This window comes from Acinonyx jubatus, chromosome X (genome assembly GCF_027475565.1).
Source record: "Acinonyx jubatus isolate Ajub_Pintada_27869175 chromosome X, VMU_Ajub_asm_v1.0, whole genome shotgun sequence".
In the NCBI taxonomy this organism is placed as follows: domain Eukaryota; kingdom Metazoa; phylum Chordata; class Mammalia; order Carnivora; family Felidae; genus Acinonyx; species Acinonyx jubatus.
Window position 1 is genome coordinate 91,314,184 of NC_069389.1, and position 21,697 is coordinate 91,335,880.

Consider the following 21,697-nt stretch of genomic DNA (forward strand, 5'->3'; position numbering starts at 1 on the left):
CATCTGAATTTCCACCTGGTATCATTTCCATCAGCCTAAAGACATTTCTTTAGCATTTCTTTTAGTGAAGATCTACTGTTAAATTCTCTCAGCTTTAATTTATCTGAAGACGTCTTAATTTTACCCTCACAAAATTCTGGGTTGACACGTGTGGATTTATTTTGCTTTTACTTTGTTCTATTTAAGGACAGTTTTATTATCATCTGTCCTCTATCATATCTGATGTGAAGTCCTTGTACATTTCCGTATTACTCCTCTTTATGAAATGTGTCATTTTTCTCTTGCCTTTAGATTTATTATTTATATTGTTTATAATGAGTTTGTTTATAATATTGTTATGATTTGTTTCCTTTGAATTTATTCTCTTAAGAGCTTGTTGAGTTGCACAGATCTATAGATTAAGACTTGTCACCAAATTAGGAAAATTTTTACCATTATCTTTTCAAATATTTTCCTGCCCCGTTATTTCCCCTCTTCTTCTGAGACTCTAATTACATGTGTTAAAACGCTTTATATTGATTCATAGATCCCTGAAACTCTTACTTTTTTAAAAATCTTTTTTCTTTGTTCTTCCAATTAATATTTTTTTCAACTTTTTAAATTCCAGTTAGTTAACGTATACCGTAATGTCAATTTCAGATGTAGGATTTAGTAATTCATCACTTACATACAACACCCAGTGCTCATCACAAGTGCCCTCTTAAGTACCCATCATCTATTTAACCCTTCCTCCTCCCACCTCCCTCAGTTTGTTCTCTACAGTTAAGTCTGTTTCCTGGTTTGCCTCTCTTTTCTTCCCCCTATGTTCTCTGTTTTGTTTCTTGAATTCCACATATGAATGAAATCATATGGTGTTTGTGTTTCTCTGACTGACTTATTTCACTTAGCATACTCCTCTTCTCTGGCTCCATACACATCATTGAAAAAGACAAGATTTTATTTATTTTTTATGGCTGAGTAATATTCTATTCCATATATATATAACTTCTTTATCCACTCATCAGTCAATGGACATTTGTGCTCTTTCCATAACTTGGCTTTTGTCGATAATGTTGCTACAAGCATCAGGTGCATGTATCTCTTTGAATCATTATTTTTGTATCCTTTGGGTAAATACCTAGTAGTGCAATTGCTGGATGGTAGGGTCGTTCTGTTTTTAACTTTTGAGGAACCTCCATACTGTTTTCCAGAGTGAACGCACCAATTTGCATGCCCACCAACAATGTAAGAGGGTTCCCCTTTCTCTCCATCTTCACCAACATCTGTTGTTTTCTGTGTTGTTAATTTTAGCCATTCTGACTGGTGCGACGTGGTATCTCAACTGTGGTTTTGATTTGTATTTCCCTGATGATGAGTGATGTGTAGCATCTTTTCCTGTATCTGCTAGCCATCTCTATGTCTTCCTTGGAAAAATGTATATTCAAGTCTTCCACCCATTTTTGAACTGGATTATTTGATTTTTGGGTGTTGAGTTTTATGAATTTTTATATATTTTGGATACTAACCTTTTATCACATATGTCATATGCAAATATCTTATCCCATTCCATAGGTTGCCTTTTAGTTTTGTTGATAAGCTTCTTATTTTGATGAAGTCCCAATAGTTTATTTTTGCTTTAGTTCCCCTTGCCTCAGGAGACATATCTAGTAAGAAGTTGCTACAGCTGGGGTGCCTGGGTGGCTCAGTCAGTTAAGCATCCAATTCTTGATTTTGGCTCAGGTCATGATCTCACGGTGGGATCCAGGCTGCTGACAACTGGGTGGGGGGCGGTGTGCACACACTCTCTCATGTTTTTAGGAATTTATGCAAATTGTCCAATTTGTTTGCATATAATTTTTTTAAATACTCTCATAATTGTCTGTATTTCTGTGATGTTGGTTGTGATCTCTCTTTATTTTGTGGTTTTATTTATTTGAGTCCTTTCTCTTTTCTTTTTGATAAGTGCAGCAAGCGGTTTATCAATTGTATTAATTTTTTTTAAAATCTCATTCCTGGTTTCATGGATCCATTCTACTGTATCTTTTAGTTTCTATATCATGTATTTCTGCTCTAATCTTTATTATTTCCCTTCTGCTGGCTTTAGCCTTCATTTGTTGTTCTTTTTCTATCTCCTTTAGGTATAAAGTTAGGTTGTTCATTTGAGATTTTTCTTACTTCTTGAGGTAGGCCTGTACTACTATATACTTTCCTCTTGTGACTACTTTTGCCGCATCTCAAAGGTTTTTGGACTGTCACATTTTTATTTTCATTTGTTTCCACGTATATTTTTATTTCTTCCTTGATTTCCTGGTTAACCTATTCATTCTTTAATAGTATGTTGTTTAACTTCCATGTATTGTAGTCTTTCCAAGTTTTTTCTTGTGATTGACTTCAAGTTTCATAGTGTTGTGGTCAGAAAAGATGTATGTTATGATCTCAATCTTTTGTACTTGTTGAGGTCTGATTTCTGACCTAGTATGTGATCTACTCTGAAGAATGTTCCTTGTGCACTTGCAAAGAATGTGTATTATGCTGCTTTAGGATGAAATGCTCTGAATATATATGTTAAATCCATCTGGTCCAGTGGGTCATTGAAAGCCATTGTTTCCTCATTGGTTTTCTGCTTAGATGATCTGTTCATTGTTGTAAGTAGGGTGTTAAAGTTCCCTACTATTATTTTTAAGTGTCTATTTATTTATTTTGAGAAAGAGAGAAAGAGGTGGGGAAGGGCAGAGAGAGAGGGAGAGGTAGAATTCCAAAATAAGCCCCATGCTGTCAGTGCAGAGCCCAACACTGGGCTCAATCTCATGAACCATGAAATCATGACCTGAGTCAAAATTAAGAGTCAGAGGCTCAACTGACTGAGCCACTCAGGTGGCTCCCTACTATTATTGTATTATTATCAATTCGTTTCTTTATGTTTGTTATTGTTTTATGTATTTGGGTGCTTTCCTGTTGGAGGCATAAATATTTGCAATTGTTAGATCTTGTTGTTGGATAGACAACTTTATTGTGATATAGTGCCCTTCTTTATCTCTTGTTACAGTCTTTGGTTTAAAATCCAGGTTTTCTGGTATAAGTATTGACTTTCTTTTGGCATCCATTTGCATCATAAGTCTCTCCATCCCCCCACTTTCTATCTTCAAATGCCTTTACATCAAAATGAGTCTCCCATAGGCAGCACATAGATGGGTCTTATGTTTATATATGTTCTGACACCCTATGTCTTTTGATTGGATTGTTTAGTCCATTTACATTCAGAGTGATTATTGATAGATATGTGTTTAGTGCCATTTTATTGCTTGTTTCGTGGTTATTTCTGGAGATTTTCTCTGTTCCTTTCTAGTCTTTGTCACTTTTGGTCTTTCTTTCCCACTCAAAGAGTCCTCTTTAATATTTCTTGCAAGTGTGGTTTAGAGGTCACAACCTCCTTTAGCTTTTGTTTGAGAAACCTTTTATCTCTCCTATTCTGATTGACAGACTTGCTGGATAGAGTATTCTTGGCTGTAAATTTTTCCCATTCTGCACATTGAATATATCATGCCACTTCCTTCTGCATTGCCAAGTTTCTGTGGAGAGATCCTCAGCTAGCCTTATGGGTCTTCCCTTGTAACTTAGGGACATCTTTTGTCTTGCTGCTTTTAGGATTTTTTCTTCATCACTATATTTTGCAAATTTAACTACAATATGTCTTGGTATTGGCCTATTTTTGTTGAGCTTGATATGAGTTCTCTGTGCCTTTTGGGTTTGGATATCTGTTGCCTTCCCCAGATTAAGAAAGTGTTCAGCTATTATTTCCTCAAATTAACCTGTTGCCCTCTTTTCTCTCTTCTTCTTCTGGGACTCCCATGATACGAATGTTATTATGCTCAATGGAGTCTATGAGTTCCTTAAGTGTATTCTCATGATCCAAAATTTTTCTTTCTCGCTTTTGTTCAGCTTTGTTATTTCCCATTATTCTATCTTTTATATCGCTTATTTGTTCCTCTGGTTCTTCCATCCTTGTGGTCATTACCTTCAGTTGGTTTTGAATCTCAGTTATTGTATTTTTCATTCCTGACTGATTGTTTTTTAACTCTTTTATCTTTGTGGCAAGAGTCTCCCTGATGTCTTCCACGCTTTTCTCAAGCCCAGCTAGTATCCTTATGATTGTTGCTTTAAATTCTCCATCAGGCATATTATTTATATCTGTTTTGATTAGATCTCTAGCCATGACCTGTTTTTTTGTTCTTTCTTTTGGAATGAATTCTTCAGTCTTGGTATTTTGTCTAGGTCTCTGTCTTCTCTGTGTTAGAAAAGCCTCTCATGTTTCCTGCTCCTGAGAGTAATGGTTTTATGAAAAAGAGATCATATAGTGTCCACGGTCTGGCACTTCAGGAACGTTCTCTGATGTGTACTGCATGCACTCTGCTGCTATGTTTTGGCTGCTCTATCTCTCATGTCAGTCATCTGCAGAGGCTTTCCTTGCTTGCAGTGGGCAGTATTTGGACCTTGGCTAGAGTGTGGCAAGTTTTAACCAGGTGTGATCTGATCTGTTTGTTAAATGAGACCCGATGCTACTTCCACTAGAACTGAAGCCTTGCAGAACTCTATGGTCAGAAGACATGGTGCGTATGGGGCTTTCTGCTGATCTTCTGGGGAAGGGGCCTGCTTAGATGGTCCTTAGGCACACTTGCCTGAGTATATGCAGAGCATGGGGGGTGGGACAGACTCGGCACAAGCAGATTAGGCAGCCAGCATTGACACTGTGCTATTTACTCAAGTTGGTTTATGCTGACAGTCAGGGGAGGGAGGTGGTACCAGCCAGCTTCTTTCTCCCCAGAGAGGGGTCTCTGTGCCTGCTGCTCTTAGGAAAGTACTCCCGGAAGAGCAAGTAATTGCCCCCCATGCACCCTAGGTGTTTTTCAGATGGCTTTTTTCAAGCGGTCTGCCTCTGAGTTGCTTGCCTGCTTGGAACAGCGCTGTGCCCTTTGGGCTCTCTCCCAGCCAAGCCGACTGACTTTTAAAACTCCAAACTTTAGGGACGTGCTGGTCTTCTAAGGGAGAGTCTTGCCACACTGGGATGGATGCCGGTGTGACTAAAAAGAGTAGTCACGCCAGAGTGCAAGGGGCGTGGGGTTTGGAGGAAGCTGGCTAAACAACCAGTTGCCCTCAGCCAGTGTGTCCGCACCTATGCTGAGGGGCAGAGGATGGAAATGGCTCCCACCAGCTCCTTTATTCCTGGAGCAGTATCTCTGCAAACACCACCTCTCACAGATGCTCTCCAAGAAGAGTGAACAGCCTCTCTCCGTGTCCCTTAGGCAATCCTCAGATCACACCATCTACCCCAGGGTTGCCGGCCTGCCTTCTCTCCGGGAGCAGGGCAGGGCCCTCAGCACTGTATCCCGGCCAACCCCATCACCTCTAAAACTCCAGTCTCTGAATCCCGTTGGTTGTAAAAACTTATGAAAATCAGGCCCTCCATTTTCCCAGCCAATGGCTTTGGGAAGTGTTCTCTTTGTGCATATCCCTATGTACTTCTCTCTCTCTTGCCTTTCCCTGCGACCATGGCTCCCTCCCCTCCACAGTATCCATGATCCGTTTCTCCCCCAAACCATGTCTCCACACTTCCTACCTTCCTTGATGTGGTCTCTTCTCTCCTTGTGGTTGTGCAGTTTGTTCTGTCAGTTTCTTGGGTATTCAGAATGACTTAGTAGTTATGTAGCTGTGTTAGAGGGATGAGGCAGCCTAGGGTTCTCCTACTACTTAGCCCCTCCACCCGACTTCTTCCAATTAATTTTTTTGAGTGTCTTTAAGTTTGTAGTTCCTTTCTTCTGCCATCTCCAATCATCTATAAAATTTGTCCAGTTTAATTTTCATTCATATATTTTACGTCATAGTTCCCAAACTGCCATTCCATTCTTTTTTATAATTGACACGTTTCTGCCAAGACTCAGCATCTCTTTACTCATAAGGGCCATATTTGGCTTTAAGTCCTTCAACATCTTCTTTTCATAACAGTGGCTGCAAATTCTTACCTGATCATTCCAACAGTAGGTGGTATAGGAAGTCTGTTTTTATTGATTGCCTTTTTTGTGATTAATGTAATTTCCTACTTCTTCTTATCTATATTTTACTTTATGAAGGGCACTGTACATGATGCATTACAAAGAGTCTAGAAGGCATTGTTTTCTTCTAAAAGAGTATTGAATGTCAGGCTGGCATGCTATAAATTTCCTTCTGTTCTTCCTGATCCTACTGAGGTTTGGTTTTAGGTTTTATTATGGGGCATCTTTTAAGGACATGACCCTTACTCCTAAGTATGTTCTTTGTTTTGTTTCTGTTGAATCCTCAAGATGTTAGTGATGAGGTAATGGGGTCTCTTCATTCTGGTTGGGTGCCGGGGTCCAGCCCCAGCAGGTCCAGGGGCTCCCGAAGGATGAACGGCGTCGGCAAAAATGACAAATGGACCCAGACAACAGCAGCATGTTAGACTGGCCGCTTTATTGTGGCAAGCGTGGCATTATATTTGTTAGCAAATTCCTTATAGCGTGCGTCATCTATGTTTTCGGGCATTACCTAATTCTAAAAATGTTCCTTTGTGTAGTCACCCATTAAGGGACAACATAGTTATTTTCTTGTAACGTTCCCTCCTGCCCTTTCAAGGTCATCTAGCTCTCAACACCTCAAGTGGAATGTTTACAGGGACATGACTTCTTAATTGTTCCTTTGAACCATTTGCGGTACAAGGAACAAAAGTATTCATTTTGGTCTGGCGTCCCGGGAGGGAGCCAAGAGGGCCCTGGGAACCCACGCCTTACGCGTTCCCAGAGAGACAATGTATACCCAGGAACTAATGAACCATTCTGTACCTTAACCCACGAGGTCCAGTTATCATCTGGAATGCCTCCTGGGGGCCAAGTGGGCCTAGGGGTTGGAGTAACTTGTATCCATAGATACACTCTTTTGTTGCCCGAGTGGGGATTTCGAGCCCATCTATCCCCCTCCTTGGCTAGGAAATTATGGGGCTATCCTTCCCTTAGGTAGAGGAATCTTTATAGGGGGTGGCAAGGGCTGGATGTAGGGCTGCATGATTTCCCTGCTGAATCTTATTTCTTTCCCCAGTGGTTCTTTCCCCGGGGGGGGGGGGGGGGGCTGTCGTGGGCAACTCCCCAATCGACAAATCCCCAGGTACTTTCATTGGTAGGGGGGGCTGCCCTGACCAACACTAAGGCCAAATTACATAAAAGCAGGAGTACAAGAAGCTTCACTTTCGGTGGGCCTCCCATGCAGTCTGGATCCGTCCACCGCCCGGGCCCTGCCATCAGGCTGGTTGGATAGCTTGGCTTCCGGCAGTTGGGCCGGACTCCAATTTCTAAGACTGTGTGACCTCGAGTATATTTGTCCTCATCGCTGCCACTCACTGCTGGGCCTCATGGAATTTCACCTGTGTATGTACAACCTAGCTCTCAACCATGTACCTGGAGCGTATGCTTACAAATACTTCTTGGTCTCCCCTTCTGCATAGGTGTCTCTTCTCTTATACCTCGCCTGAGAAATTCCAGGTGTTTTGACAGTCTTGAACTCTGATCTCTGCTTCCTTAGTTAAACAAGACAGCCAATCCCTACTTGGGGTTCCCTTCCCTGTGACGCAGTCAAGAAATTATCTCCAGGTAAAGAAGGTGAATATAGGACTTACCTCATGTGTTTCTCTTATCTTAAAAAACACAGACCTACACACATTATTTCTAAATGCCTGAAAACAGTAGTCTCATATATATTTTCTGTCCAGCTTTATGGTTGTTTGTGTCAGGATGGCAACTCTACTACCAAGAACTCTGCCATGGCTGGAAACCTAAGTCCAATTTTTAAAAATCTTTTTTCAGGGGCGCCTGGGGGGCTCAGTCGGTGAAGCGGCCGACTTCGGCTCAGGTCGTGATCTCGCGGTCCGTGAGTTCAATCCCCGCGTCGGGCTCTGTGCTGACAGCTCGGAGTCTGGGGCCTGTTTCAGATTCTGTGTCTCCCTCTCTCTCCCCCATTCGTGCTCTGTCTCTCTCTGTCTCAAAAATAAATCAACGTTAAAAAAAAATAATAAAAATCTTTTTTCATCATGGTTAAATTTAGATGATACGTATTGACCTTCTTGAGGTTCATTGACCCTTGTTTCTACTACTAGTCCCATCCATCAAATTTTCTTAATTTTAAATAGTGATTTTTTTTTAATGCAAGATTTCTTTTCTTTAGTTTCCACATCTATCCTGAAATTCCCATCTCTACCACCACATGTCTATCTTTTCTGATAAATTATTACCATATTTATCTGTTAAAGCTTTTGTCTGTCAATTCCAATATCTGGATCCTGTGGGGATCTGTTTCTATGTACCCAGTTTCCTCTTTATAGTGGGTCGCATTTTTCTGTTTATTCCTCTTTATTATGGGTCCCATTTTTCTGTCTCTCTTGTATATCTAGTCATGTTATAAATATACTCTTACAGAAGCACTGTTTTTGGTTTTTTATGGTAGGCTCAGGGTTTTAAAAGCTCTAATTTTTATTCCTAGGGCAAATCCTTTAGTCCTATGAAATGCTTTTTCCCTTAAGGCATGTTCCTCCTGAGTATAAGAGAAAGGGCGAGGTCTTTACTAACCTTTTCTAATGGTGTGATGCCAACTCCCAACTTTGTTTTCTCTGCCATAGACAACCGTAGAAATCCTTATTAAATACTTTCATGTTTTCAAATGTTGCTTGCTCCATAGGCTCCTTGGAACCTCACACACAAAGGATTCAAGTGTCATAAAGCAACGGGAGGGAACATTGTATTGAAATCGTAAGCCCCCTCTTCCCCGTGGCTTTGTCCTTTTCTCTGATTGCACTTTCCAAACCCCAGCTGTTCTGGCAGATCTTGGCCTATTCTCTGACTCCCAGTTCAATTCCACTGCAAGTTTCTGCTCTGGGATCTGACCTCCAGGCTGGAGAATGCCCTCAGGGGGAGAAACATACAAATTTGGAGCTCAAACACTATGTCTCCCTCATTCAATAGCTGCTTGCCCTGTAATTTCTACATGCTTTTTGCTCACTCTCATGTACCTTCACATGTTGGGGTTTTTGTTCACAGTTTATGATTGTTATTACCACGAGTGCTGGTCTTCTATAAACTACCCCACCATTATTAGAAAATGAGAGTCTTTTTCCTAGCATTTTTTATAGTTTCTTATAGCAAGAAGTTAAATCTGATTCTGATACCAGGTACTACATCATGACTGTAACTGGGAATGTGTAAATTTTGATGTTGCAAAAGGTTAACATCTTTATTTTGACTAACCTATAACGGAAATTGGGGATTTACTCCAATTACAAATGTAGGCAACAAACCAGAAGGGTAATTTGCAGTATCCATATTATTATCATCAATAGGACTGACAGATAATTGAAAATCACATTCAGTTCCGGCAAATATCTGAACATATGGTAGACGCTGGTCCCTATCTCAAAATTTCAGTAGCTCTTTGATCCATAACTAGACCTTGATAGTTAACGTGTTAATCAGAAAGCACATATATTGCCGTCTCTGAAGTTTAGCTTTAATGTTTGATAGCAGAACGTCAAACGAATTTTGTTTCCTTTGTAATCCCCTGTGTTGTTTTATCCATTCAAAAACATTGCTCTGACAATAAATCATATTTTAAAAAACACATTATTCTGAGAGGAGGTCTATAGTTACAAAGAGGTTTAGAACCCTTGCCCTAGATTCTTTTCTGATCCTCCTTCTCTTTCCACAACAGTTCTTAAAAGATCATGACCTTATAATTTCCCCTTATAAGAAAAGTCCGGTCCCGAGCTCACACCTGTCTCCTGAGTTCTAAACACCTATATTCACATAGAATTTCATACTGATCCTCAATGCGGACTTCGAACCTGACACAATCCAGAGTCCACTACCTTCCCTGCCACAATCTTGCTCCTTCACCTATGGTCCTATGCTTAGTGGCAACCCCATCTACCTGAGGACACAAACCAGAAACCTGCAATTATTTGTTGACTCTTTCCTCTCCCTCGCATACCCTATCCAGTCAATCACCATGTCTTATTGATGGAACTTCCTAAATATCACAAAATTGGTTGATTTCGCTTAATCCTTCCTACTTCTCCCTTAGTTTAGACTCTCTTCTTTCCTTTGCATAAGAATATCTTTCTTACCCGTTACAAGAGACCCGAGGCCCCCTTCTACCCAAGCGTTCACTTTCTGCCTAGGGACCCAGCCGTCCGTTTATTCTCAGGTTCTCAGACCCTTGTTCCATTGCCCATTGTCTTTTTCTCCTGAGTCTCCAAACTCTCCCTCCTAAATATTTCCCCGGCAGCACAGAAGAGTGTTCAACTTATTTTCTTTTTAAGAAAACCTTACTATCTCCATTCATCTAACTACTTCACTCTCCTTATTTCTTATTGCTTCACAGAATCAACAAATATCCACTTAAATCATTCTGTACATCAAGTTAACAACTCGGCTCTTTTGCCATCTATCAGTTATTTCTTCTTTCTAGTTAATTCCTCTTTTACCTTTTCAGGTAGGCCTTGATCATTTCTACCACCCATTCATACTATCATCTCTTCCAATAGAAAGTAACAGGCATTTTTAATTCCTAGTGTAACTCTTCCAGTTGTTTCTGACTTTGCCTCCTCAGGGACCTTACTCCATCACCTGTTACTTTTCTTTTTTGTATCTTTAAGTTCTTCCACTTGGCCGGCTTTCACCCCTAACAATGTAAGCACATTATTGGACTTTAAATATAGGCTTAGTGTTTTCAAATGATTTAGTCATCCTGCTCTTCCTGGTGCACAGAGGAAGGAGCTTAGATGGGCAGATTTCCTTTACGAATGCAAATTTCTCTAACAAAAGGGTAACTTCTACTTTTTCTTTTTTTTTCAATATATGAAATTTATTGTCAAATTGATTTCCATACAACACCCAGTGCTCATCCCAAAAGGTGCCCTCCTCAATGCCCATCACCCACCCTCCCCTCCCTCCCACCCCCCATCAACCCTCAGTTTGTTCTCAGTTTTTAAGAGTCTCTTTATGCTTTGGCTCTCTCCCACTCTAACCTCCTTTTTTTTTTCCTTCCCCTCCCCCATGGGTTTCTGATAACTTTCTCAGGATCCACATAAGAGTGAAAACAGATGGTATCTGTCTTTCTCTGTATGGCTTATTTCACTTAGCATCACACTCTCCAGTTCCATCCACGTTGCTACAAAGGGCCATATTTCGTTCTTTCTCATTGCCACGTAGTACTCCATCGTGTACATAAACCACAATTTCTTTATCCATTCATCAGTTGATGGACATTTAGGCTCTTTCCATAATTTGGCTATTGTTGAGAGTGCTGCTATAAACATTGGGGTACAAGTGCCCCTATGCATCGGTACTCCTGTATCCCTTGGGTAAATTCCTAGCAGTGCTATTGCTGGGTCATAGGGTAGGTCTATTTTTAATTTTTTGAGGAACCTCCACACTGTTTTCCAGAGTGGCTGCACCAGTTTGCATTCCCAGCAACAGTGCAAGAGGTTTCCCGTTTCTCCACATCCTCGCCAGCATCTATAGTCTCCTGATTTGTTCATTTTGGCCACTTTGACTGGCGTGAGGTGGTATCTGAGTGTGGTTTTGATTTGTATTTCCCTGATGAGGAGCGACGTTGAGCATCTTTTCATGTGCCTGTTGGCCCTCCGGATGTCTTCTTTAGAGAAGTGTCTATTCATGTTTTCTGCCCATTTCTTCACTGGGTTATTTGTTTTTCGGGTGTGGAGTTTGGTGAGCTCTTTATAGATTTTGGATACTAGCCCTTTGTCCGATATGTTATTTGCAAATATCTTTTCCCATTCCGTCGGTTGCCTTTTAGTTTTGTTGGTTGTTTCCTTTGCTGTGCAGAAGCTTTTTATCTTCATAAGGTCCCAGTAGTTCATTTTTGCTTTTAATCCCCTTGCCTTTGGAGATGTGTCAAGTAAGAAATCACTGCAGCTGAGGTCAGAGAGGTTTTTTTCTGCTTTCTCCTCTAGGGTTTTGATGGCTTCCTGTCTCACATTCAGGTCCTTTATCCATTTTGAGTTTATTTTTGTGAATGGTGTGAGAAAGTGGTCTAGTTTCAACCTTCTGCATGTTGCTGTCCAGTTCTCCCAGCACCATTTGTTAAAGAGACTGTCTTTTTTCCATTGGATGTTCTTTCTTGCTTTGTCAAAGATGAGTTGGCCATACGTCTGTGGGTCTAGTTCTGGGGTTTCTATCCTATTCCATTGGTCTATGTGTCTGTTTTTGTGCCAATACCATGCTGTCTTGATGATGACAGCTTTGTAGTAGAGGCTAAAGTCTGGGATTGTGATGCCTCCTGCTTTGGTCTTCTTCTTCAAAATTACTTTGGCTATTCGGAGCTTTTTGTGGTTCCATATGAATTTTAGGATTGCTTGTTCTAGTTTCGAGAAGAATGCTGGCGCAATTTTGATTGGGATTGCATTGAATGTGTAGATAGCTTTGGGTAGTATTGACATTTTGACAATATTTATTCTTCCAATCCATGAGCACGGATAACTTCTACTTTTTCAGAGCTTCTTCTGTGTTTGTGACGTCTCAAAATAATCAACTCGAAATGATCCGTACCCCAAAGAGGCATATTTTGCGATGGCACATTCTGCTACCTCTTGGTAGTAATGCGGTCCTATTTCAGTGCTATCTCTGATTTCACTTCCTCATGCCCTCAGCCATGTTGCAGTTAAATCCTAAGACCTTCCCCACCCAACTCTCCACACATTCTCATCCACGTGTATCTCACAAGCCCTGAACATTCCTCTCGTTCCTCAGGCTCCTGGCCTGTCTTCTCTTGCTTTCCTGCTACAGTCTTCTTTTAGTTCAACTTCCCTCAAAGTCATTTCTGTTCTCCTTGCCCCTACTTTTGCGATCCTTAACCTTTATTCACACGTACCCCTGTCCCTACTCTTCTCAAAGCTAAAAAACCCTTGAAGTTCAACATCGACTCCGAGCCTGACTCTGAATTTCTTACCATTCTCACTGCACGGACCTCATAGTGATGTACGTACCACAGCATGCTATCAACTCCCATGTGCAAGAGACTCCTTACTCCACCAGGCAAGGGACCACTCATGTCAGCATGACGTTGTGTGATCCTCCCAAGTGTCCTCGAAAAAATTCCTTTCCATGAAGAACAGCTCATGAAAATAGATGCCTCTGAGATTGCCTTTGAGTTTAACAAGAAGTTGAATTACTGACAATAGCCCTCCAGTTTATAAGAATGTTTTCATTTTGGTGTTGGCTAATTTGTTCCAGGAAATTCATTCTATAAACTCTCTCCCCTCTTTTGTATCACCATTCATTATTTATCTGTTTTCACTATTCCACTATAATTGTTGTCTCTATAATCATCAGGGACCTCCTCATTTTCTTTTTTTTTTTCTTTAATTTATTTTTTCAATTTACATCCAAGTTAGTTAGCATATAGTGCAACAGTGATATCAGGAGCAGATTCCTCAATGCCCCTTACCCATTTAGCTCATCCCCCCCCCCACAACCCTTCCAGTAACCCTATGTTCTCCATATTTAAGAATCTCTTCTGTTTTGTCTCCCTCCCTGTTTTTATATTATTTTTGTTTCCCTTCTTTATGTTCATTTGTTTTGTCTCTTAAAGTCCTCATATGAGTGAAGTCATATGATTTTTGTCTTTCTCTGACTAATTTCACTTAGCATAATACCCTCCAGTTCCATCCATGTAGTTGCAAATGGCAAGATTTCATTCTTTTTGATTGCCGAGTAATACTCCATTGTATATATACACCACCTCTTCTTTATCCATTCATCCATCGATGGGCATTTGGGCTCTTTCCATACTTTGGCTGTTGTCGATAGTGCTGCTATAAACACGGGGGTGCATGTGTCCCTTTGAAACAGCATACCTGTACCCCTTGGGTAAATGCCTAGTAGTGCAATTAGTAGTCGTAGGGTAGTTCTACTTTTAGTTTTTTGAGGAATCTCCATACAGTTTTCCAGAGTGGCTGCCCCAGCTTGCATTCCCATGTTTTTGTTTTTAAATGTATGTCTATTTTGAGAGAGAGCAAGGGAGCAAGGGAGGGACAGAGAGAGAGATTCCCAAGCAGGCTCCATGCTGTCAGTGCAGAGCCGGACACAGGGACACAGGGCTTGATCTCATGAACTGTGAGATTGTCACCTGAGCCGACATCAAGAATCGAATGCTTCAAGGACTGAGCCACTTGGGCGCCCCTCTTTTTAGGTCTGACAATCATTTTCAAAGACAGAGGCAATGTTTTAAGTTCTAGACTTCTCTGGGGCATTTGACTCTGCTGATACCTTCTTCAGAACATTCCATCCCTTTGCCTGCTTTGACATAATTCTTCAGTCACACTGAATTACCACCATGCTGCTGATACCCATTTTGCAAATTGTGCTCCTGATAATTTTGATCTTACCAGGAGAGATTAAAAGAAGTTTTTCAGACCAGATTCACACATGTGAACGTACTTGCATTGATGACTACATAGCGATGACTGACCGGCTGACGGTAATTGTAAGAGACTATCAGTTTTAAGACACATCATGCTTTCAAACACATTAAAATCTGAAAGAAATTGTGCATCTAAGAATCATTGGCATATGGTATTATTATCTGATAGTTCGAAGAGAATTGATCTGTGTTGCTTGAATTCGAGGCTTTCTAAAACAGTGTGAACATGTTTACACATTTTCTGAATTTACTTGCCTTATTTGAAGTAAATGATCTTACCAAGTTATTTTATGGCTTTTATGAGGTTGGAATGAGATAATGCATGAAAAGTATGTGATGCAGCTAAAACACGAGAGTCAGTGAGTACTCAGTGAATGATAAGAGTAGTTAGTAGCAGTGATGATATTTTTAATAAAGACTTGAACTATAACTGTTTCCGAATTCAACGTTTTTAAAGTGCTAAGACCCTATACGTTTACGGAAAGCATTCTTGTCTCTCTGAGATTCAGTAAGCTTAATAAATAATAATCATTTTTTCAGAGTGTTTTGAGAGCTAAATGAGATAATGCATGCAAAATATTTGGCAGCTGATTGGTTGGAGTAGTACTTGACATTTTCAGCAGAACATGCGTGATAATTTATCTTTGTTGTTTCTAGAATTCTAAAGAAGATTGATAAAGATTCATTGAAGTTAATTTCAGAAAGATTCCTTGCCTCTCGTTAATAATTCCTTCTTTCTATGTTTTTGCCTGCACAGAGTAAGGTAACACATGAAAGTATACAATACTCATAAAATACTTGACTTGGTGTGTGACAAATCGGAAGCAGTCTTTCTCCTTGGCCAACTGAAAGCTTTTAGAAATAAAAACATCAGAGACTGCTCCAATTATACTTACTAAAATCATTTAATTTTTCTGAAGTTAACTTCACCCAATAACATGTGCCTTTCAGAATTTTTGCAAGAATGAATAAGATAGTGCATGAAGTTCATTGCTATTATCAATATTGTTTATATTTACCTGACATTATACTGTCCCCTGAATTTCTACTGATGGACAAATTTAAAGTATGAGAAAGACTTTACACATTTGCTGAACTTTAACTCTCCAGGGTTTAAGTAACTTCAGCTATTAACACAGACCAGCCGTTCTCAAACTCAGTGGTATCAGGACCACTTTATACTCTTTAGAATAATTGAAGATCCCCAAAAGCTTTTGTTTATGTAGATTATATCTACTGATACTTGCTGTATTTACAATTAAACCTGAGAAATGTTTAAACTATTTATGAACGATTTCCCTTTAAATAACAAGAATGAACCCTGGTAATGTTAACGTTAAGTAACATTTTGATGAAAACTATGTTTTACAGTTTTGAACACCTCTCCCGTGTTTAGTTTGATGGAAAGACAGTTGATGAATTCTCATACATGTAGCTGCATTCAACTTGTGATGCTTTGCTTGGATTAAAGTTTGTGAAGAAAACGCAGTTTTAAAGACAAAGAGTTGGGAAAAGGAAACCTAGCAAACCCTCTCAAAGAATCTCAGAGGCCCCCAAGGTCCTTGAACCACACTTTGAGAACTGCTCACACATATCTTTAGTTTTGTTTTTTTTTTTAAGTATGGAATAAGATAATCTGTGCAATATGTGTTGTTATTAATGCTGCTTCGTTTGTTGCTATTATTTATGATTTCCAGATATCATCAAAAAAAACCTTGAGTTTCTTCTTGTTTTGTTGACTGCATTCATGGTTGCTTCAAAAAAAGAAAGAAAGAAAAAGAAAATTAATAATGGCATAAGTTTGGTAAAGCGGTTAAGCTACTTTGCCAAAAAATATCTGTATTACAGAGTCTTTCACCAAATTGAGATAATACGGTTTACATGTATAATATCAGTGATCTGCATGGCTCCGTGCCTGGAACATAAGACAGACTCAAGAAAAGGCAGCTTTAGAATCATTCTTTACTCCATGTACATGACATTACACACATAGATGCCACGGAAAAAACTGGACTTACATATCCAATCACAGCTTCAGCTCATCTGGAATCTGTCTTTTGCTATCCTTTGACACAGGCCTATTTTGAGAGCCCAGAGTCCCTTATGAAAGTGAATAAATCTTTTAACAAACACACTAATCCCGCTGCAGAGCTGGGCTCTGATCTCATGGTCAGTGTGTAAGGCCCTCCCCCAGAGACTTCACGTGTCTTGAGAAGACTGTGCAGCCTTTCCTGTAGGGAGTTGAATCACCAGTCCAGCATTTGTTTCCTGAGTGTAGGTTTCTCAGCCCTTATCAGGATTCCTCCAGAGTGAATGTGAATTCCCTAGATCAAGTCTCTAGCCTCAAGCTCTAGTTCCCAAGATGCTGGGGGAAAGGGGTGCGAGAGGGGAGAGGTTGGAAGGGGAGCAGTTCCCCAAACCCCCTCTGGTCTTGCTATAGGATCCTAAGAAAATATGAGTTTTCCCCTCCCAGCACTTTGTCAGAAAAGGGCTTTCTTTCCTACAGTTATATCAAAGTGGTGAGTGTTTGTACTCAGGACCCCGAGTCTTTTGCTCTAGAAGTAATCACTTCCAAGCCTAGCGTGGCCAGTAAGTCTTGGAGAACTTTATGATCTGGGATCTAATGGCGATTTCATTGCCTGCTTCAGAAAGGGCCTTTATGTCTTCTTTTTCTCTTCTTAACTTTTAAAATATTACTAAACTTTTGTTTATGGAGGCTTTCAAGATTGCAAAAGTAGGTAGCATTATATAATAAAGACTCATGTATTCATCATCCAGCTCCCAAATTTATCAATTTATGGACTGTCTGGTTTCACTCCTATCTACATTTCCTTTCCATATTATTTTGAAATAAATTCCAGACATCACAATACTTCATACATATTTCAGTATGCATATCTAAAAATACAAGAACTTTTTTTTTCTACATAGCCACCATACCAACATCTCTCTGAAAGATTAATGAACAGTAATGATTTCATATCATGGAAAGGCCAGTCATGGTTCAAAATTTCCAGCTGGGTCATGAACGCTTTTCAATGTTTGTTGGCATCGAGATTCCAAGAAGGGCCACATATTGTAATTGCTTGATAGGTATTTTAAGACTGTCTTAATCTGCAGGTTCTCCCTCTAGTTTTTTTCTCTTGTAAATTATGTTTTGAAGAAGTCCTTCCCTTTTTTTTCTTACTTCCCTATTCACTCCTCTAACTCCAGAAAACTTCCTGCGACCTAACCGTTCGCTAAAACATTTCATCGAAGATAAGCCACTACTGACTTCCTTCGGGCACACTTGATCTACCCTGTTTCTAAAGACTCCCTTCTTATTTATGAGTTTCCGAATAAAGGTTCCAACGTTAAGAGCTGGCAACCTGCGTACCTGCCTTTCCGTAACTCAAGAAATGTAACCTGTGTGGTTGTCTCGTGTAGTCTGTAGTCCCAAATGCCTGTTGAAATTCCTCCATGCATTTCATCAAACTTGGTGACAAAGAGCCTCGTCACATCTATTACTGCTTCTCACACCATCACTTGGTCTCTTTCTCTGGGGAAACAAAAGGCCAGTCATTTCAGAAATTCCGCATCTCAGGAAGAGGGCAGACAGATCACTTTCCAAGTGCTCTCTCTTCCTCGTGTCTTCCCAGGGAGTGAACACCAGTCAACGTCCTCAGGGGGGTCTAGCAGAGAGCCGCTGACCATTTTTCACTTTTGGTCATCCAGCCAAAAGTCTCCACCTGATGCAGGCTGTTAGGACAGCTTGTACCAAGGGATTTTCGGTTTTCAGATCCGTCACAGTTCTGTATGTGTTCCGTAAAGCCAGCAACAATCTCTAGGAGTGCACTTCTGTCTCCCCTCACAGCTCATAATGTGAATATCTACCAGCCCGGGATGCCTAATAATAATCTCAGATAGGTTCCTAAAAGTGCAATCTGACTTTTCCCAGGCTTCAACGTCTTGGGGGGGACACGAGAGAGAATAAATTAACATTAAAACTTGAACTTCAGGGGCACCTGGGTGGCTCAGTCGATTAAGCCTCCGACTTAGGCTCAGGTCATGATGTCACAGTCGGTGAGTTCAAGCCCCGCATCGGGCTCTGTGCCGAGAGCTCAGAGCCTGGAGCCTGCTTCGGATTCTGGGTCTCCCTCTCCCTGTGCCCCTACCCTGCTTGCTCTCTCTCTCTTTCTCAGAAATAAATAAATATTAAAAAAAAAAAAAACCCTTGAACTTCATTTGCAAGTTATCCCTACTTATTGATGCAGGATCTCTTCACGATCTACCAGAGAGATTTCTGAAAATTTCCAAGCTTTTCCCTTAGACGGAGGCACAAGATCCCTTTCCACTCCCACCTCCTTGTTGATGTTTCCTACCCCTGAGCCTGTTTATTCATGGAGCTGCTTACCTACAAGGGCTACCTCTCAGTATTCTCAAGAAACAAGCAAAAAATGCTCGAAATTCTAGACAGAAGTGAGACTACTGCGTCTCTCCCAATTCTGCATTTTACTCTGCCTCTGGCCCTTGAAATGATGCTGCTTATGCCCAGCGACTCACAGGACTCACACCTAAAATTTCCTCTTCTTACCCTCTTTCCCCAGGAAAGGCAGGAGTGAGCTAAAAATTCATCTCAAACACGGGGGGGGGGGGGGGGGGGGGCTCGGTGGCTCCGTCGGTTAAGCATCCAACTCTCCATTTTGGCTCAAGCCATGGTGTCACCGTTGGTGGGTTCAAGCCCCTCATGGGGCTCTGCGCTGGCAGCGCGGAGCCTGCTTGAGATTCTCTCTGCCTTTCTGCCTTGGCCCCTCCCCTGCTTTGTCTCTCAAAACTAAATAAACATTTTTACAAAGAGCTCATCTCAAACTCAGCCCGGCCAACCCTGATAGGCTGTGATGAGTGTCAGAGGCGGTATGCGCATCATTTTCATTGCATGCGGAAGATGACATGCCAACAACACGAACCTCTGAATTTATCAATGACATTGAGTACAGAAGTAACGCATCCATCCCCTCAACGATTGTTGAGTGCCCGCTGTGCTCCAGCGCAGTTCTGGGAGCTGGAAATGAAAGGAAGCAGACACGACGCACTCTTACACACAAGCAACAATGGTAATTCCTTGCCTCCCGCACAGAAATGTGGGGGGAAGGCATTCCCCACAGGAGAGAAGCTGCCATTTCCTGAGGCCCGCCGGCTTCTCTTTCACGTGCCTATCAACTCAGGCCATGAATAGCTTTCAACAAAGAGTCAGCTCGGAATTTTCTCCGGCAAAGTGCGATTGGATGGATGTCTGCGGCGGTACAAACCCGCGCAGCTCTCCAGTGCTCTGTAACAAGACCTTCCCTTCTTCTTCTGTTCCTCCAGGGGTATCAGTTCCTATCCCAGTGATCGGACTGAGAGACGAAGAGAAAGTGTTCGTCAACAACACGACCTGCGTGCTGAACGACCCAAACTTCGTCCTGATCGGGTCCTTCGTCGCCTTCTTCATCCCGTTGACGATCATGGTGATTACGTATTGCCTGACGATCCACGTCCTCCGCCGCCAAGCCCTGATGTTACTGCACGGCCACGTCGAGGAACCGCCCGGAATAAGCCTGGACTGTCTCAAGTGCTGCAAGAGGAACCCCCCCGAGGAAGAGAACGCTCCCAACCCCAGCCAGGACCCGAACCCGCGCCGCAGGAAGAAGAAAGAGCGCCGTCCCCGGGGCACCATGCAAGCCATCAACAACGAACGGAAAGCGTCGAAAGTCCTTGGCATTGTTTTCTTTGTGTTTCTGGTCATGTGGTGCCCGTTCTTCATCACCAATATTCTGTCGGTTCTGTGTGGGAAGGCCTGTAATCAGAAGCTCATGGAGAAGCTTCTGAATGTGTTTGTCTGGATTGGCTATGTGTGTTCGGGCATTAACCCTCTGGTGTACACGCTTTTCAACAAAATTTACCGAAGGGCTTTCTCTAACTATTTGCGCTGCAATTATAAGGCAGAGAAGAAGCCTCCGGTCAGACAGATCCCGAGGGTCGCAGCCACTGCTTTGTCTGGGAGGGAGCTTAACGTTAACATTTACCGGCACACCAACGAACCGGTGGTTAAGAAAGCGGATGATCGGGAGCCCGGTATAGAAATGCAGGTAGAGAACTTGGAGCTGCCGGTTAACTCCTCCAATGTGATTAGTGAAAGGATCAGCAGTGTGTGATTAGCAGTGCGGAAGCGGCAGAGGCCTTTCCTGCGGGAAAGCTACCAACGTAGGAAAAGGTTCTCTAATTCTTCTGTCGGTCATAACTAATGTAAATATCGTTGTCCGATTAAAAAAAAAAGTGTTTTTGTATATAGCTTTGCAACTTTACAATCATGCATACAATAGTGAGATTTAGGGTTCTATATTTACTGCTTATAACAGATGGAGAATAACTTATTTTGATTATTCGATGCGTAAAACGTTGATGCTTCTTCTTTCCCTCCCTCTTTCCTTCCCTCCTTCCCCCGCCCCCCTCTCTCTGTCTCTCTCTCGCCCACTCACTTTTGTGCATAAGGAAATGTCGATGTTCATCTCAGGTGGCGTTTGCGTGAGACCAGAATGATGTACGGGGACAGTGGTTACACTTGAGCCACACCAAAATTGACAATTCGCTGGACTCTTTTCCCGGGTTAACAGTAAATATACGCTTTAAACTCTTGCTCTGCTCATCTACACACATCAACGTAGTAAGATAGGTTCTGCCTTCTGATGACCTTATCACACCTATTCGCGGCGTCGAAGGTAGAACTTAGCCTCGTTGTCACATACAGGGGCAAAATTTGACATTGTCAGAATGTCGTGTTGGTATTTTACTGCAATGTCCGTCCCCAAACATAGTGGTCTTTTAACATAGCAGCTGGATGACCAGGACTACGGAAGTGGAAGGCTGATACGAGATATATACACCAATAGCTTTTCACTTCTCAAGGACAATGTTCAAATTCTGATTACAATGCCAAGCAAACTGGAATTAACGTCTTCATTCTGGTCCTTAGTAAATACCTAATTCTGTGATGAAACTGGGGAATGAGATCCCAGAGTTATTTCCCAATCCAGGATTCAACGTCGATTGGGTTTTGATCTCCAAATCCTGGAAATTCGTGTGCTACACACAAAGTGAAATTTGCATTTTGAGCCTTATTAAAGTATTTTCATAATTACGGTACCTCTGTCTATAGGACCCAATTTAGCAGTCCATTTTTGAGTAAAACTTGCGCAGGAAGAGCATA

General features: G+C 41.4%; 1 protein-coding gene across 2 annotated transcripts in view; it reads left to right on the plus strand.

Moving 5' to 3' along the window:
* HTR2C (5-hydroxytryptamine receptor 2C) overlaps positions 1-21,411 on the plus strand; it is a 288,259-nt gene extending 266,848 nt beyond the window's left edge. The window contains exon 6 of one of the 2 annotated variants that reach the window (XM_027054887.2): positions 19,819-21,411. In XM_027054887.2, the coding sequence (XP_026910688.1) occupies positions 19,819-20,645 (827 nt within the window). In that variant the 3' untranslated portion in view covers positions 20,646-21,411. The remainder of the gene's footprint in view (positions 1-19,818) is intronic. The other variant, XM_027054888.2, reaches the window with a different exon arrangement.
* Positions 21,412-21,697: the final 286 nt, after the last annotated feature.